Source organism: Schistocerca serialis, chromosome 1 (assembly GCF_023864345.2).
Source record: "Schistocerca serialis cubense isolate TAMUIC-IGC-003099 chromosome 1, iqSchSeri2.2, whole genome shotgun sequence".
Lineage (NCBI taxonomy): Eukaryota > Metazoa > Arthropoda > Insecta > Orthoptera > Acrididae > Schistocerca > Schistocerca serialis.
Window position 1 is genome coordinate 361,393,414 of NC_064638.1, and position 17,719 is coordinate 361,411,132.

The 17,719-nt window shown below is 40.1% G+C and overlaps 1 protein-coding gene across 2 annotated transcripts in view; it reads left to right on the forward strand.

Moving 5' to 3' along the window:
- LOC126470348 (NIF3-like protein 1) overlaps positions 1 to 17,719 on the forward strand; it is a 97,909-nt gene that overhangs the window by 41,287 nt on the left and 38,903 nt on the right. For both annotated transcript variants that reach the window (XM_050098141.1, XM_050098149.1), the window contains exons 3-4: positions 8,035 to 8,143; positions 16,231 to 16,399. In XM_050098141.1, coding sequence (XP_049954098.1) covers positions 8,035 to 8,143; positions 16,231 to 16,399 — 278 coding nt within the window. The remainder of the gene's footprint in view (positions 1 to 8,034; positions 8,144 to 16,230; positions 16,400 to 17,719) is intronic.

The window sequence follows — 17,719 nt, forward strand, 5'->3', positions numbered from 1 at the left end:
TATCAAGTACGTAGTTAAGGAGCAAAAAGAAGCATCCGTCTCCCTGTCTCACTCTGGTTTTAATCTGGAAGGCCTCTACAAGCTTTCCTCTGAACTTCACCTAGAATGTTGTGCTGCTTAAAGTATGTTTAATCAATACACTGGACTTTCTTTCCAAACTTATCTCCTTTAAAATTTGGAATATTGTCCATCAGTTTAGTGGAAATATAAGTTTTTGTGAAATTATGAGTACAAGTTTGAAATTGTTGCTCCTCTGTTTTTGATATGCAATTACCGGTTTTACATTCAAAATTTGTTCTGTGCCTTATCTCCCCTTTCTGAAGCCTCTAGTACTCACCAGTTTGTATTTAGTTGTTTTTCCACTCTGTACAGAAATGAGTTTGAGAACACCTTACAGGTCTCTTGTATTAGCAAAATTCCTCTGTAGTTCCCAGGCTCCAGCCTATCTTCGTTTTTGGGTATAGGGTGTATTAGTGTCTGTCCTTCTGGAAGCTGCTGTTCTTCCTTAAATTCATTTATAGTGTGTGTCAGTTAAATGACCATATTCTCATTCACATACTTCAAGACTTCTGCACTGATGCCATCTTCCCCAGAAACTTTATTATTCCTCAAGGTATGTATGATGCTCATAACCTCTTCTACAGTTGTTGGGTCTGAGTCGGGCTTTGGTTCTTTCTTATTATTGCTTAATGTGTCAGTTGGTGCTTCACAGTTCAGGAGCTCTTCAATAAGAGCCAAGATCTGGTGGTTTTCCATGTCTCCATATATTCCCTTTTCTTCTTTGTTCTTAAAGCTGTGGTTTGGAGTATCATATCTACTTAAGTTAGTCTTGAATGTTCTACAGAGATCTCATGGATTGTCCTTTCAGTAGTCCTCTTCTATTTCAGTCAAGTATTCCTTTTCACATTTTCTCTTGAGATTTCTCATAGTTTTGGGATTGTTTTTCCTCTCTTCTTGGAAGTTGTTTTGATTTTTTAGCTTTTTTTGAGAAGACCAATCAACCCACATTTTCCAGAACTCTTCAAATACTGTATCTTCTTCCGCCAGCCAGCATGAATGACTCCTCCTCTTCTCCAGTCCAACTGCTTCCTTGATACTACCAGTGAATGCATCTTTTAAGTGTTTCCATCCTTGGTAGTCCTTCTGATTCAAGTTCATATTAAACTCTTTGGTAGTTCTAAGTTTCTCTCTATCAAACTTCACTATACAGGTAGTGTTTTTAGTTTGATGGGTTCTTAGTAGAATTTTGATCTTAACTTTGGAAAGAAAATGGTCATACTCTAAGTTGTACACCTGAGGGTTTTGAGATTTTGAATTTCCTTCTCTGCATGTCTCAATATTACTACAAGATTGGTCAGACACCAACTTTTTTTAGAAGTTCTTTAAATGCTGTTGATTTTGTTATCAGATCAAAACTCTTACAAATTTCTACTAGTCATTTGACATTCCAGTTAGCCCTATTGCAGGCTGGATAGTTCCCAGTGATGTTACTGAATTTTCTCGGTGAGTTCAGTGTTGAAGTCTCCAAGAAGTGTTGTAACATTGATGGTTGGAATTTAGTATAATGTCTCCTCCACATCTTCCCAAAATTCTTCTACCCTCTGTGGACCTGATCTGTTAGCCTCATTTATGGGAGCATCTGCTTTGACCATAGTGTAAATCTTATTTTCTTCACTTGAAGTAAATTTGGAGAGCTTACTGTTTTTGAAGTGGAATACCGTGCTGGCTCCCAGTATTTGTTTATTGGTATAAAGCATGTGCCAAGTTGATGTGCATTCTTGATTACCCTCTTGCCAGGCTTTCCCTTGGGAATCTGAAACACTTCTCATTTGAATGCTTCTTTGTCTCTGTATCTAGTCTCTTGTTGTTGTTGTTGTTGTTGTTGTTGTTGTTGTGGTCTTCAGTCCTGAGACTGGTTTGATGCAGCTCCCCATGCTACTCTATCCTGTGCAAGCTTCTTCATCTCCCAGCACCTACTGCAGCCTACATCCTTCTGAATATGCCTAGTATGTTCATCTCTTCGTCTCCATCTACGATTTTTACCCTCCACGCTGCCCTCCAATGCTAAATTTGTGATCCCTTGATGCCTCAGATAATCTCCTACCAACAGATCACTTCTTCTAGTCAAGTTGTGCCACAAACTCTTCTTTTCCCCAATTCTATTCAATACCTCCTCATTAGTTATGTGATCTACTCATCTAATCTTCAGCATTCTTCTGTAGCACCACATTTCGAAAGCTTCTATTCTCTTCCTGTCTAAACTATTTATCGTCCATGTTTCACTTCCATACATGGCTACACTCCATACAAATACTTTCAGAAACGACTTCCTGACGCTTAAATCAATACTTCATGTTAACAAATTTCTCTTCTTCAGAAACGCTTTCCTTGCCATTGCCAGTCTACATTTTGTATCCTCTCTACTTCGACCATCATCAGTTATTTTGCTCCCCAAATAGCAAAACTCCCTTTGCTACTTTAAGCGTCTCATTTCCTAATCTAATTCCCTCAGCATCACCTGACTTAATTCGACTACATTCCATTATGCTCATTTTCCTTTTGTTGATGTTCATCTTATACCCTCATTTCAAGACAGTGTCCATTCCGTTCAACTGCTCTTCCAAGTCCTTTGCTGTCTCTGACAGAATTACAATGTCATTGGTGAACCTCAAAGTTTTTATTTCTTCTCCATGGATTTTAATACCTACTCCGAACTTTTCTTTTGTTTCCTTTTCTGCTTGCTCAATATAGAGATTGAATAACATCGGGGAGAGGCTACAACCCTGTCTCACTCCCTTCCCAACCACTGCTTCCCTTTCATGCCCATCGACTCTTATAACTGCCATCTGGTTTCTGTAAAAATTGTAAATAGCCTTTCACTCCTTGTATTTTACCCCTGCCACCTTCAGAATTCGAAAGAGAGTATTCCAGTCAACATTGTCAAAAGCTTTCTCTAAGCCTACAAATGCTAGAAACGTAGGTTTGCCTTTCCTTAATCTTTCTTCTAAGATAAGTCGTAAGGTCAGTATTGCCTCACGTGTTCCAACATTTCTATGGAATCCAAACTGATCTTCGCTGAGGTCGGCTTCTACCAGTTTTCCCATTCGTCTGTAAAGAATTTGCATTAGTATTTTGCAGCTGTGACTTATTAAACTGATAGTTCGGTAATTTTCACATCTGTCAACACTTGCTTTCTTTGGGATTGGAATTATTATATTCTTCTTGAAGTCTGAGGGAATTTCGCCTGTCTCATACATCTTGATCACCAGATGGTAGAGTTTTGTCAGGACTGGCTCTCCCAAGGCTGTCAGTAGTTCTAATGGAATGTTGTCTACTCCTGGGGTCTTGTTTCGACTCAGGTCTTTCAGTGCTCTGTCAAACTCTTCACACAGTATTGTATCTCCCATTTCATCTTCATCTACATCCTCTTGTAATGCTGTTATAATGATTTTCTGTTTGGACAGGATATCGGTAAGGTGTTTCAGTTCTCTGGTTATGAGGAGTGAGTTAATGTTGAAAGTAGCTAAGTGTGACACTTCTTACTTTTCCATCTTTCTATATTGGTGTGAACTCCCAAGAATCTGTTGGTTCTCAGACATTGTCTTTGACAATCATGCATTGATGAGTGAACTTGTCATCATTGTTAATCAAATGATCTATGTTGGAGGTAAATGCAGAGGAGTCAACAGGGTTACAACTGAGGTAGTCAGCCTCAGAGGTGCCTTGACATATCGCCTGGCTCTTTTATAGCTTCTTTAGGTGCCAAACTTCCTCCTCTATCAGGGATCAGGCCCAGCAGTAGCACTTCTGAGTGATGCATTCCACCCATTAGTACTGCAGGTGGGGTTATGAGGAGGTATTCTTTATTTATTCATCCTTACAATTAGACCACTCAGCACAACATGTCAAATATATCACAGAAAAAATATATGTCTATAAACACATACAAAGCAGTATAGGATTGGGTGAGAATAGGAAGTTTACCATGGCCTTACCAATGAAACCATTCCAGCATTCAACTCAGCAGCCAGGGAAAACCATGGAAAACCCAAGTCAGGATGGCAAGATGGGGTAGAACCTCACTCCTCCTGAATGCAAGTCCATTGCTTAGCCATTTCACTTGATACATTATTAGTAAAGAAAACCATATATACATAGTCTAAAAGGAGATTACAGTATGCACAAAAAGTACAAACAATGCTGCAACAAGAACATGTAACTTTGTTATAGCACACTTCTGAACAAAATGTAAACACATGAATGCATTATTTGACACTGCTGAAAAATAAAAACACACAAACACATGAACAGCTGCCAGTACTATATCATTCATGGGTCTTGCAACCAATCTCTTCTCAGAAGAGATGTACTGCACTGCATCTCAAACAGAGAAGACTGGAAATGAACAACAGAAACATTCTTGTGCAAAAACAAATTCAGTGTGGCTGGTACATCTGATAAAAGAGTAAAGAGTAGTTGACAATAAATGAAGGCCTAATATTTGTGTAAGTGAACACTCATTTACACTAAAGAAAGATGTCACAACAAGAAATGATTTTAACTCTGCTTTAAAAACCATTACCTTCTTCAACCTCTTTATGTCTGATGGTAGTGCATTATAAAGAATGACACCAAAATGGCTCACATATTAGAGTATGAGCTGTTTTTCCTTGATATGTGTGGAGTGTCCACAGTTGTGATTGTTGTAGGTATTGTAATTGATATTAGTACACAAGTTTCCAAGATTAGCTCTTATCAACAACACATATTTGTAAACGCAAATAATTTTTAAAACAGGGGCTTGCAATGAGCCCTTGTAGAACTAAGTGCCAAGATTTGAATGTACATTTGATCCTTATCGCCGGCCGCGGTGGTCTCGCGGTTCTAGGCACGCAGTCCGGAACCGCGCGACTGCTACGGGTGCAGGTTTGAATCCTGCCTCGGGCATGGATGTGTGTGATGTCCTTAGGTTAGTTAGGTTTAAGTAGTTCTAAGTTCTAGGGGACTGATGACCACAGCTGTTAAGTCCCATAGTGCTCAGAGCCCATTTGATCCTTATCTGTGACATTATGTAATCTCAGATTGAGGCTACTCATTGAATTACTAGTTAATATTAAATTAAAAACTTACAGTAAAGTTTGTACCTGCTATGGAATACTCTCTTTCAAATTCTAAAGGTGGCAGGGGTAAAATACAGGGAGCGAAAGGCTATTTACAATTTTTACAGAAACCAGATGGCAGTTATAAGAGTCGAGGGGCATGAAAGGGAAGTAGTGGTTGAGAAGGGAGTGAGACAGGGTTGTAGCTTCTCCCCAATGTTATTCAATCTGTATATTGAGCAAGCAGTAAAGGAAACAAAAGAAAAATTCAAAGTAGGTCTTAAAATCCATGGAGAAGAAAAAAAAAAAAAAAAAAAAAAAAAAAAAAAAAAAACCTTTGAGGTTCGCCAGTGACATTGTAATTCTGTCAGAGACAGCAAAGGACTTGGAAGAGCAGTTGAACGGAATGTACAGTGTCTTGAAAGGAGGATATAAGATGAACATCAACAAAAGCAAAACGAGGATAATGGAATGTAGTCGAATTATGTCGGGTGATACTGAGGGAATTAGATTAGGAAATGAGACACTTAAAGTAGTAAAGGAGCTTTGCTATTTGGGGAGCAAAATAACTGATGATGGTCGAAGTAGAGAGGATACAAAATGTAGACTGGCAATGGCAAGGAAAGCGTTTCTGAAGAAGAGAAATTTGTTAACATGAAGTATTGATTTAAGCGTCAGGAAGTCGTTTCTGAAAGTATTTGTATGGAGTGTAGCCATGTATGGAAGTGAAACATGGACGATAAATAGTTTAGACAGGAAGAGAATAGAAGCTTTCGAAATGTGGTGCTACAGAAGAATGCTGAAGATTAGATGGGTAGATAACTAATGGGGAAGTATTGAATAGAATTGGGGAGAAGAGAAATTTGTGGCACAGACTAGAAGAAGAGATCGGTTGGTAGGACATATTCTGAGGCATCAAAGGATCACCAATTTAGTATTGGAGGGCAGCATGGAGTGTAAAAATCGTAGAGGGAGACCAAGGGATGAATACACTAAGCAGATTCAGAAGGATGTAGGTTGCAGTAAGTACTGGGAGATGAAGAAGCTTGCACAGGATAGAGTAGCATGGAGAGCTGCATCAAACCAGTCTCAGGACTGAAGACCACATCAACAACAACAACAACAACAACATGGAAGGTGGAAAAGATGCAAGCTGGTACATGAGTAAAGCTAGTCAGAGATACGGAAATAAGATGGATTGATGTGGAGACATGACTGAATGGAGGAAAAAAGCTATTGCGTTTTGATGTCTGCGTGACCAAACCATGAATGAAGTTGCCAATTTGTTGTTGTGTCATTGTGAACTGTCCAACTTGTTCACAAGAAACAATGTATTATTTACAGCCATCTAAATACTGTATGATCCTACCCAGCAGGCACCAGAGATGAGTGTCTTGTTTTGTCAATGACAATCTTTATAGGAGTTGCTGCTATCAGTGAATTCAAGCCAACTCAACAAGTTTTTGAGCGAACATTGTGACTGAAACTACAAACAATGACCATTTAGAGTCAGGTAAAGCCATTTTTGCAAAGGTATACAAAGTTACATGTTTTCATTGCCCAAGCACTACAGAAATGGGACAATAGCACACTGTATTCTGATGAGTTGCAGTTTTACTTTTCAAATGATGCAAGGTGCTGAGTGCACTGATGGCCCAATGAAGGCTTTAACCTGCAGAGTGTAGAGGGTGTAGTTCAGGCTAGAGGTGGTTGTCTGAAGTTGTGAGATAAGTGCGCTTATTCAGATTACCATGAAAATGAACCAGGATGTTTGTTTCATTATTCTAAATGATCAAAAATTGTCTTCTATATCTTCATGTCAAGTGTGCTGTGGACACTCTCATCTTCCTAGATGACAGCAGCCACATTCACAGGTTTGATAAGCTGGTTTGACAAACACTGAGTCTCCCTATCACACCTGGACTTACCTGCAAAGTTGTAATCCCGTAGAAAATGTCTGGTACTATACAGAACAGCAGGTGAAATATAGCAATCAACATCCCTGCAGTCTGGTGGCTTTACTGAATCTTATCATAAATGGAGGGCTTCAGCTGGATATGGTATACCTGAAGCAACTTGTGGTCTCTCTTCCTCACTGAATTGAGGCCATTACCAAAGCTAGAGGCAGTGTTACATGGTATTAGTGTGACACTGGCGGGGGGGGGGGGGGGGGGGGGGGTGACTAATTTTTTGTTCAGTGTACTTATGGCATGGGGTATACTGGAAGATGCTAGTGAGAGAATAAAACAAATCAAGAAATGGATTTGGTAAGGCTCAGTTCAATGTTGAACTTGGTTGGTTTGGGTCTGTAGGTTAGGCATAACAAAAATGTCTTCACTTTGAAGAACAGATAAAGAAATTGTCATCTTAGGGATGAAGGTGAGACCCTCAAATGGCGCTGACATTGATGCACTTTTAGTAGAACAGGTTGATGAAAATGAAGTAGGTGCACTTGAGGGTTTTTTCTGTTTTTTTGTTAATCATATCACAGGAAGGCTTTTTATGTGAATGTGACAAGTGAAATATGTCTGCAGCCTTCTGCTCATATGATGAGATGGGTAATTACAGTATTGGTCAATTACGAATAAATTTGCTTTCATGCATCAAAATAAATTTTGTTATCTTTTTGTCTATCAGAATAAATATTTCTTTAATCTGGAATTTCACCAATTAGAATACTTCCTTCATCATTAGCTCGGATTAGTGTGTTTTCTCTGCCTGTATAAGAGACTAGGGTAATGACAATCTTATTACATATCAACTATTTTCTGAATATGTGTGTGCGTGTTTTGTTTTACTGTTGGGATTGTATGATCCTGCAGTTTCTGTATTTTAGAATCTTTATTGTGTGCTCTTGAACATGATTTTCTTTGTAACCCTAACATTGTTTGCAGTCATCATAAATAGCGTATATATATTTCATAACTTTTCACAGGAGCGTCTTGTTGCTGCTTGCTTGGAAAATAGGATTGCTTTGTATTCACCACATACCAGTTTTGATGCAGTGAGAGGAGGAGTTAATGACTGGTTAGCCAGTGCTTTTGGTATGTTGATAACTTTCATATAATTTTAATTTGTTGAAACACAATTATTACATATATACTAAGATGGTATCTGTTCTTTCGGACATGTCCGAAAGAACAGATACCATTGGTGACCATGCGGCTCGTTAGAATGAAATTACAATGAAATGAACACCCGTAGTTGCTTACAGGCATTGAGATACGTCAACCGGGACAGATGAAAATGTGTGCCCCGACCGGGACTTGAACCCGGGATCTCCTGCTTATGTGGCAGACGCTCTATCCATCTATATAGTTAAGGCTCACCGGCCACTTGACCATCTTCTTCTTCTGTGCGAATGCACAAACAGTGCCCGAACTTTTTATGGGAATCGGCAATGTGTCGCGAGTAATAAGTATAATGGGCTGGGGCATTACGAATGTAGTGCGGGACAATACGTTGAGAATGTGGGTTTCACAGGAGGCGTGCCAGAGATAAATCCCTGCAGTCACGCTATCCTCTGTGTCCTCAGTGGCTCAGATGGATAGAGCGTCTGCCATGTAAGCAGGAGATCCCGGGTTCGAGACCCGGTCCGGGCACACATTTTCATCTGTCCCTGTTGACGTATGTCAATGCCTGTAAGCAGCTAAGGGTGTCCATTTCATTGTAATTACAATTATTACATTTGGAAACAACTAATGGCTGGATAACTCTCAAGAGGCCTATTCATGACAGCTGTTTGTTTCATTGTGAACATGCATATATTAGTCATTTGTAGATTTTGACTCAGAAATAAACTAGATTAAGTCTGAAAGCTAATGTACCCATTTATTGTTCTGGTCATTTCCCATTATGTCACTTGCCATCTTATTTGTGGTTATGATTACTTAATTTCTAGTAATTCAGTTGCAGTTTTTTTATCAGCTGTCATTACAATCTGTAAGATGTTAGTAAATGATTAAATAATATGCTTGATGTAATTTGTTGGTATATAGATAGTGTGCAAATAATGCAAGGACTCTCATATGTCAGTCAATGTGATGATATATCATAATCTGTAGACAGTACCCACAAACTATATTAATAACAATGGCTGAAATTTATAGTCATAACTTCTATACATGGTTAATACATAAATGGTGGCAAAATGTTTTGGATCTTTCACTGAAATTGTCTTTATGTCAGTTTATCCTCCAAATCCAAATTTCAATTTTATGTTGTAATATTTCCTTTAGACTCTCTCAATAACTGAGCCATTTAACTGTTAGTTATTATGTTGCTTTGTTATTTGTTTAACTTATTCTGTTGGCCAAATATGATTATAATACAGAACCATCTTTTAGATTGAGTCATGTAAATACTTCTTTACATAGTGGTGTTTAGTAATAAATTGTATTTGGGGCTGTCTTATCAGCGAAACAGGTCATATCATTTGCATGAGTTATTCATTTTTAGTTCTGTCTCATTGTAGCTCCAAAGTATTGCAGTAGCTACACTTTTTTGAATCATGACTCATTCATCCTGCCAGACAATACTTTTAAACTTTATACAAAGTAAAGTAATGCTCTTAGCATTTCCTTTCAGTTATGGCCAACTGGTAATCATTACATAGAATTCCATTCTTTTAAGATATTGTAATAAATTTTTTATGCAGAAACAGTCATTTAACTTAAAATTTATTTTCTCTTTTAAATAATTTTTTTGGAGTTCAACGGTACTTTCCCCTGTCCTCATCACTCATTATGTTGATCAATTTAATTTAAAAAGAGCATTTTATAAACTCCTGTCCTCTGGATTTTACATTCATACGAAATTACTGCTGTGAATGGAAGTGTGGAGATATCAGTAGCATTGCACAGCACTGGATTATCTTTGGATGAAGCAAAGACTTCAGTGCATCCTGTGTCATGATTGAAGGTGGATGTGTCTTTGTATCGCACTTTGTAAATAAGTCTTTTGTAGGACTAATTGTTTAAACTATGTTATTGGGACAATCCCTGTCACGTGATAAGGAACACTCCTTCAGTGGTGACCCAAGTGTGAAATGCAAAATGTGTTGCACAAGTTTTTGAAAGAACCGCCATAGCTTGTTCTAACAATACAGCTATCTTTTGTTGCCACCACAGCTGTACCAGATCCATGAAATAATGTACCTGGAATGAATGCATGTGAAGTGTATGAGTGATGCAATCAATGTGTGGCACACCAACTTGTGAGAAGACACAAATGTACTTCAGCTAAGTGTGAAATACTACCAATCAACACCACATATTACATCACCACAATGGCAGCAACAGACATCTTATTTCTGGATTTTGAAAAAGATGCCCCACCACAGCCCCCATTTACCTCAAAACTCAACTCATCCCGAACTATGGTTCGCCACCACAGAGTAAGTATTTATTTCATTGACGATGACACCTGATTCATCACCCTTATTTGTTATCTCTCAGAACTTGCGGACTTAATCAGTGGCATCATCTTGGCACCACCTTTTCGTAACAAGTATGCCACAGCCAAAATGGCACAGCTACAATGGCTCTCCAGGACACCCAAGTGGAAGATAAAACAGGCCATCAATGATGAACAGTTGGGTGGCAGAATGCCATCACAGCCTTGGCAATACCTCGCATCTACGCTGGATGCTAACTTTGCGCTGGATGCTATCATGTGGGCACTCTGGATTGTAAACTTCTGCCACAACTACAACTGACAATCATATTACATGAAGTTGAACCTTTAGAGAGACATTTGGCTCTAGTGGACAGGATGGCACCATATAAATTACAAAAGCACAGTACCATTGGCCCACTGCCACATGCTACCACCTGACCCATTCCTAGTGGAGCAGAGACAACTGACAGTGACAACACCACACTGAACTTAGTTACTGACCAGCAGACTGTGCATGGCACCACTCACGCAGTGGCCAACACAATACTGAATACTGCCAACGCCTCATGGTTGCAACACCGCTCTGATACCATGTCCAGTTTGGCAGTGCTGCAGGTACCGCCACACCCCCACCTCTTGCTCCACACCCATGTTGGTTCCCAAACTTAAAACATAGGCACACTGGCCTGCACAAAGACACTCAGCCATTGATAGCCTCTACAGGTGACCCAAATACATGCCTCTTTGACTGTGCACCTGTGAGACTGACTGCATATCTTCTACCTCAATTCAAGAATGCAGTTTTAGGTGGACAGTGGACCCAACTTCAGCTGCATAATGCTGGAGAGCATATAAAATTTTGGCAAAACATCAGCACTACAACTCCATGTGGCACATCACGGTCCACCATGAAGGCGCATGTATGTGTGATACGTCATGGGATGGTGCATTGTATCATAACAACCACAGGGCCACCCGTACATCACATAGCACACTAGCTAGCCCCAGCTAACTAAGGTGGTAATTGACAAAATGTTAGAAGCAGGCATTGTTTGTGAATCTGAGGGTCCTTTGGGTGTCACCAATCAAAGTAGTACCAAGAAAAGATGAAGCTTTACAACTCTTCAGTGACTACAGCATCCCTTAACACTTACACAGTGCATCACAGTTGCCCAGTACCCAATATACAAGTCTTTACACATTCAATACCAGGTGCAACCATTTACAGTGTAATCGGTTGTAAAATGGTGTATCTATAAATTCCTGTTCAGAAAGACAAATTTCCAAAAACTGGGATTACCATGCCATTCAGGCTCTTTAAATACCTTTTCTCGCAGTATATTTTAAAAAATGCTGCCCAGACATGGCAGTGCTTTGTTGATGGGATTATTTTCTGTTTAGATTAGTGCTGTGCCTATCTAGGTGATGTTTTCATCTTCTTGACTATGTCTGAAGACCATGACTGGTACTTTGAACAGGTTCTCACTGCTCTTAATGATGCTGGTTTAGTGATCAGTGAGACTAAATGTCAAGTACAGAAAATGAAAGTAATCTTCCTCAGCCACATAGCTAGCACTGCTGGTATCAAACTGGCACCAGGCATACCAGCACCATAAGACAGCTTCCACTTCCTCAGAATCATCACAAACTCTGTTGCTTTGCTGGAATTTTGAACTTTTACAGGGGACGCCTGCCACAAGCAGCAACATTACAAGCACTGGTGACTGATGCAGTAGCAGAATCTAACAAACATGGACAAAGGAAGATTTAGTGAACCATTGAAATGAAGGACATATTTGAGCTCGCAAAAGATTGCCTTGCACACACAGTCACATAGCTCACCCCATTCCAGAGACTCAGTTGTCACCACTGATGCAAGCAACACCACCATTGGTGCTGTTCTACAACAGCTAATGATTTCTCTTCTTGCGAAAATGTCCACCATCTTAAATGAAATGGTTGACTTTGGATTGAGAATTCCTCGCCATTTATGAGGCTCTGGAATTCTTACATGAAGATAACACTGACTGTCGTGTTAAAAGTATTTACAGACCATAAAAAACTCAACAATGCTATATGCCACCCATCAGTAGATGTCATGCCCAGTTGCTACCAACACCTGGACCTTATCACCCAGTACATGATGGATGTACATCACCTACTTGGAGCACACAGTCTCATTGCTGACTTGCTGACTACTTATTGTGGGTCAGTACTACTTTGACTATGAGCAACTACCCATTAACCAATGCAATGGTGTGAGCATTACAGAACTGATACAGAAGGGCACCACCAGCCTATGTATCAAATGACACACCATCCCACAAACTGATACACCAATCCTTTGTGATGTCTCCCTTAACGTGATCTGGCCATTGCTGCCACTAACAATGTGACAAGAAATCTTTGATCAACCCCACAATCTCTCCCACCCAAGTGTCAGACTCACAATCCATCTCATAACAAATGCTTCGTGTGGCCTAATATCAAGCAGGACAGCCACACCTGGACACAGGCATCTGCACTGTGCTTATACACTAAAGTTAGAAGACATGCACAACCACAGTTAGGCCAATTTGAAATTCCCAAAGCTCACTTCTGCCATGTATACGTAGACCTCTTTGGCCTCCTCCCAGAGATGGAGGGGTTCAAATATCTCCTGTCAGTGATAGACAGAGCCTCATGGTGGGTAGAAGTGGTACCACTCAAAGACCTCATGGCAAGGTCTATCACCTGTGCCTTTTCAGCAACTTGGATTGCAAGGTTCAGCACACCAGATATGATTACCTTACCAGGCCCACCAATTCAGATTGGCACTCTTCACTGCACTTTGTAACCTCTGTGGAATTAAGTGTAATCACACTACAGAAAATCAGCCTCACAGCTATGAATTGGTTGCATCAGACCCTCAAAGCAGCTCTTATCTAGTGGCAGAATGTGGACTGAAGCACTACCTTGTGTACTACTTGACATCAGAACAGCCATCAAAGAGCACCTCACTGAGATACTGTATCACAGATGACTAGTTCTCCCCGCTGACTTCGTCCTACCCACACAAGACCTTGAACTGGTAGACCTACCTGACTTAGTCCAGAAAGTGAAGTACCACATATGACATACCCACATGACACCCCATGCCCCTCATTCAGTACCTAGCGTCTTCGTACATAAAGATCTCGCAGACTGCAAACACATGTACTATGGAATGACATGATCCAGCTGGCACTATGACCACTGTGTAGAGGCCCCTTCAGAGTCCGTAAGAGACACTGACATGTTTGACATTCTGGGCCATGATGGCATGAATGATGAAGATGACTATCTATCACTACCCGATACTCAGATGGTAACATGCAGGACTTTACAAGCCGTCACCATTTGATATGATGTCAGGGACTTCAGCCCAGGTGACACCGCAATCATACTCATCCATAATGATCTCTACCTCACAGCTTGCAATGACAACATGCCTATGTGTGGCATTGCATGCATTTGACACCTTGATCATTCGTATATCCTCTCGAGTAATATCGACTACACTTCTATATCATCTCACCTTTGAACAGCTGTCATTTTCACCATCACCTGCCTGAGGGTCCTCTCATGTCCACCGCATACACTGCTGCTCCATGATGAGAAGGATCCTGCTGCAGAGATGACCCCTACACCGCTTCTCTCTCCACCCTCAGATACGCCACCTGTGTGCTGGTATAGGCGCACCAGGCATCTCCCGCACCACCTGCTTCTCTACCAGCTCTACAGCACCAGCATCACAAACAACACAACTCTGACAAATGGTTCAGTGCCCTGTAACACAGCCAGCCACAACACACTCAAATGAGAGTGCAACTCACATCCCTCCTCCAGCATTCTATACTATGAGGGGGGAGGGGAACTCTGTGGGGATATCAATAGCAACATGCATTGCAGGGAGCAAAGAGAAGTGTATCTTTGGATGGAGCAAAGACTTCAGTGTGTTCTGTGTCGTTATTGAATGTGGATGTGTTTTTCTATTGTACTTTGTAAACAGACCTTTTGTACAGCTTATCACCTCAACTACGTTATTGGCACTCTCAATGTCACCTATTAGAGAACATACCTCCAGAAGGATTCCTGAGGTCTAACTCCATGGGATTCTGTTGTCAGTGTATATTAAGAGGAAGAATTTAATCAGAATAATGAACAGCTGATGGAGGTAATCAGGAAGTAAAGTTTTTATTTATATTGACATTTTTATAGAATTATTGAAACTATTGACAGTAAAACTGAGTTTGAGACAAGCAGTTCTTAGAGATTGGAAAAGACTGGTAAGATAGGAGTGAAAATGTTTTCAAACTGAACAGCATACAGATACCTTATTGACACCTTCACAGCCTTCCAAGAAGAAGAAAAGTTGGACAGCATCTGGTTTGTGGAAAGAATGTAGGCAGACAGGAAACGATTTTGAGTTGCTAGGCAAAAAGGAGTCATCCAGAAATGTATAAATGTTGCTTATCAAGGGCTCTAATGGCACCATATGAATAAACATTAAAAAATTGTCATTTGTGTATCATACACTAAAGCAGCTCTTTACACAATTTGAGTAGCTTATAATGGTTTAAGAGGCTTGAGTACTTTCACTTTCTCAAGGAAGTAACAACTTCAATATGTACATGATCTGACTACAGTACATAGTTCCGAAGTGTCTCAAGGTATGCACATGCTTAATTGACTTCTTAAAACTTTAATGTAGTGTTATGATTGTCTGTTGTTTAATTTTTATTGTGTAATTTGGGTATTTACTTTAAAGTTATGTTAGTCCGTTGATAATATAGGTTCTGGAAAAAAGCGTATCTACTTGCCAGTTCCTTAAACAAAGACATCCCTGTCAATGTCATAAAGAAAATAGCTTCAGCTTTTTGAAGAAATGGTTTTATCATTGAGTATGAAAAGTGTAATTCAGGGAAAAGGAAGGTTAAGAAAAGAGATAAAGGTAATGTAGGGAGAGAAAAATTTTGTTCAGAGCCCCATACCCAGAAAGAGTTACTGCAGCCAAGTTTATAATTATAGGGGTAGACAAAGATCATACTGGTAGTTGTGGTTAATACTTTGTACCTAAGACATATGAGACTGAACTCAGTTTCCTGTTAGCAAAATGTTCCAAAAATATTACTGAATATTGTGCCAGTGCTCTGCATGGTATATTTTATGATTTCTCAACAACATTTGTAATTGAATTAATAGTAAAAGAAGGAATTGTCATAGCATATACTCACCATGGATTGCAGAATGGATTTGGAAACCAGTGCATGGCAGCAGGTTGTGTAAGCAGATGTGTTAAAAATTTTATGACAGCAAATACTGATGTGGGAGACCAGCTTCCCATAGGCTGCACCAACTCTGCTGCTGTAAACACAATGTGGAAAGAGTGAATAAATGGATGAAACAAAACAGACATCATCTGGCATGGAAAATTAAGTAGCTCTTTCATATCAGACACAGAGCTTTCTTGAGAGATGAATTCAGAGTTAGAACATCAGAGTTAGAATGTCATGAAATATGATGCCATTGTGTATCTCACTTATTGGCTGCAAACTCTTTTATATCATTGGTAAACACAATTAATGACCTGTCAATGACAACATTGATCACACAACTGTAGGCAAACAGCATCAGGTATGTTTGAATACAAATAAGAATTCTGTCATTACTTCTTTCAGTGTTTGACACAATGAACGACTTTACTGTTTTACAGACCACAAAACTGTTTATCCACTGATACCATCAGCTTCTTCTGGAGGAAGTTCCTATTTAGCAGAACTAACTTTTCAGAAGCCAGAGTCTCCTGATGAATCTCTGGAAGATAATGCTGCAAGGTCGTCACAAGATGGCAATCTGGGTGACCATTGTTCAGCAGAAAATGTGTAAGTTGCTTGCAGTAACATGCTGTTTGTGAAGAAAATCATAATCTGTGATAATGGGAACATTATATTCACACATTTCTTGTACTCCTCACACAGACATCCTTGCAATTCCTCCTCTCTATCTGTAAAATTCTCCTGCTCTGCAGTCCCAAACTCCTGTAACCAATCTCCCAGATTAAAAGTTTTGCTCTCTGGCAAAGAGAGCAGCATGCACAACACTCTGTCAAAAAACTCTCCAATGAGTTCACTTCCTATTCCCACCTTGGACTGCCACTGTCCGTCACCTTCACAAGAGTCTCCATCAAACCATCCCCACATCTCCTCTAACAAACAAACCCTGCCTTGCTGACCTACTGTGTTTACCACACCCTCAGATACTCTCTCCTACACTGCCCAGAATCCAGAACATAAACAGTTCTGATAGACGGTTGTGAACCTGTTCTCCAAAAGCCTCGGTTCTATAGAAGTAGTAGTTCCTTCCAAAGGCCTTAGTTTTTCACCTACTCAAATCAATAAAGCTCAGCTTGTTAAAAATCTTCTCTCCTCCTCCAGGCCTCTATAACAGAAACACTTTTTTGCCACCAACCCTACCAATCAGACTCCATCCAAATGCAATACCAACCCCTGCCTGATTCAGTTCACTCATCCAGACAACCATGATTGACTCCCATTGCCCTCAAATCATCCCCTATTAACTTTGTGGGATATCCTTGAACATAGCCTCACCATCCTCCCCCAAATCCCTCAATATGGAAACAAACCGTACATCTGCAGAAAGAACTGCAATGCACCACCTAATAACTAATACCTGCCTTCATAATACTATCTGCCAACAAAGGCTTGACCACTGTGGTTTTTAACTGCACAGATTACACCATGTAAGGTCTCTGATAGGTATCAGATTTGTCCACCTACAAACCCTGCCACAGTCCTCATCACAGAAATCCATCATTATCTCCAGCTCTCCTCAGATCCTTAGGCTTGTCCTAGAACCTCTCTCTTGAGTCTATCTTTCTTCTCAGCCCTACCACTCCTCCTCTTCCTACCTTTAATGGGATTCATAAATTCCATAAACCCAACCACCCAGGATACTCCATTGTGGCTGGTTATTTTGACCTCACCTAGAGAATCTCATAGATCAACACTTTCAGACTGTTACCTGTAACTTATCCTCCTGTATAAAATAAACTAACCATTTCCTCCACTGACTCTCCACAGTTCCTGTTCCCTTAGCACCTAGCACCCAGTTCATCACTGTCAATGACAACTCCCTCTACACTAACATCCCCAATGCCCAAGGCCTTCCTCCTATTTAGCCTT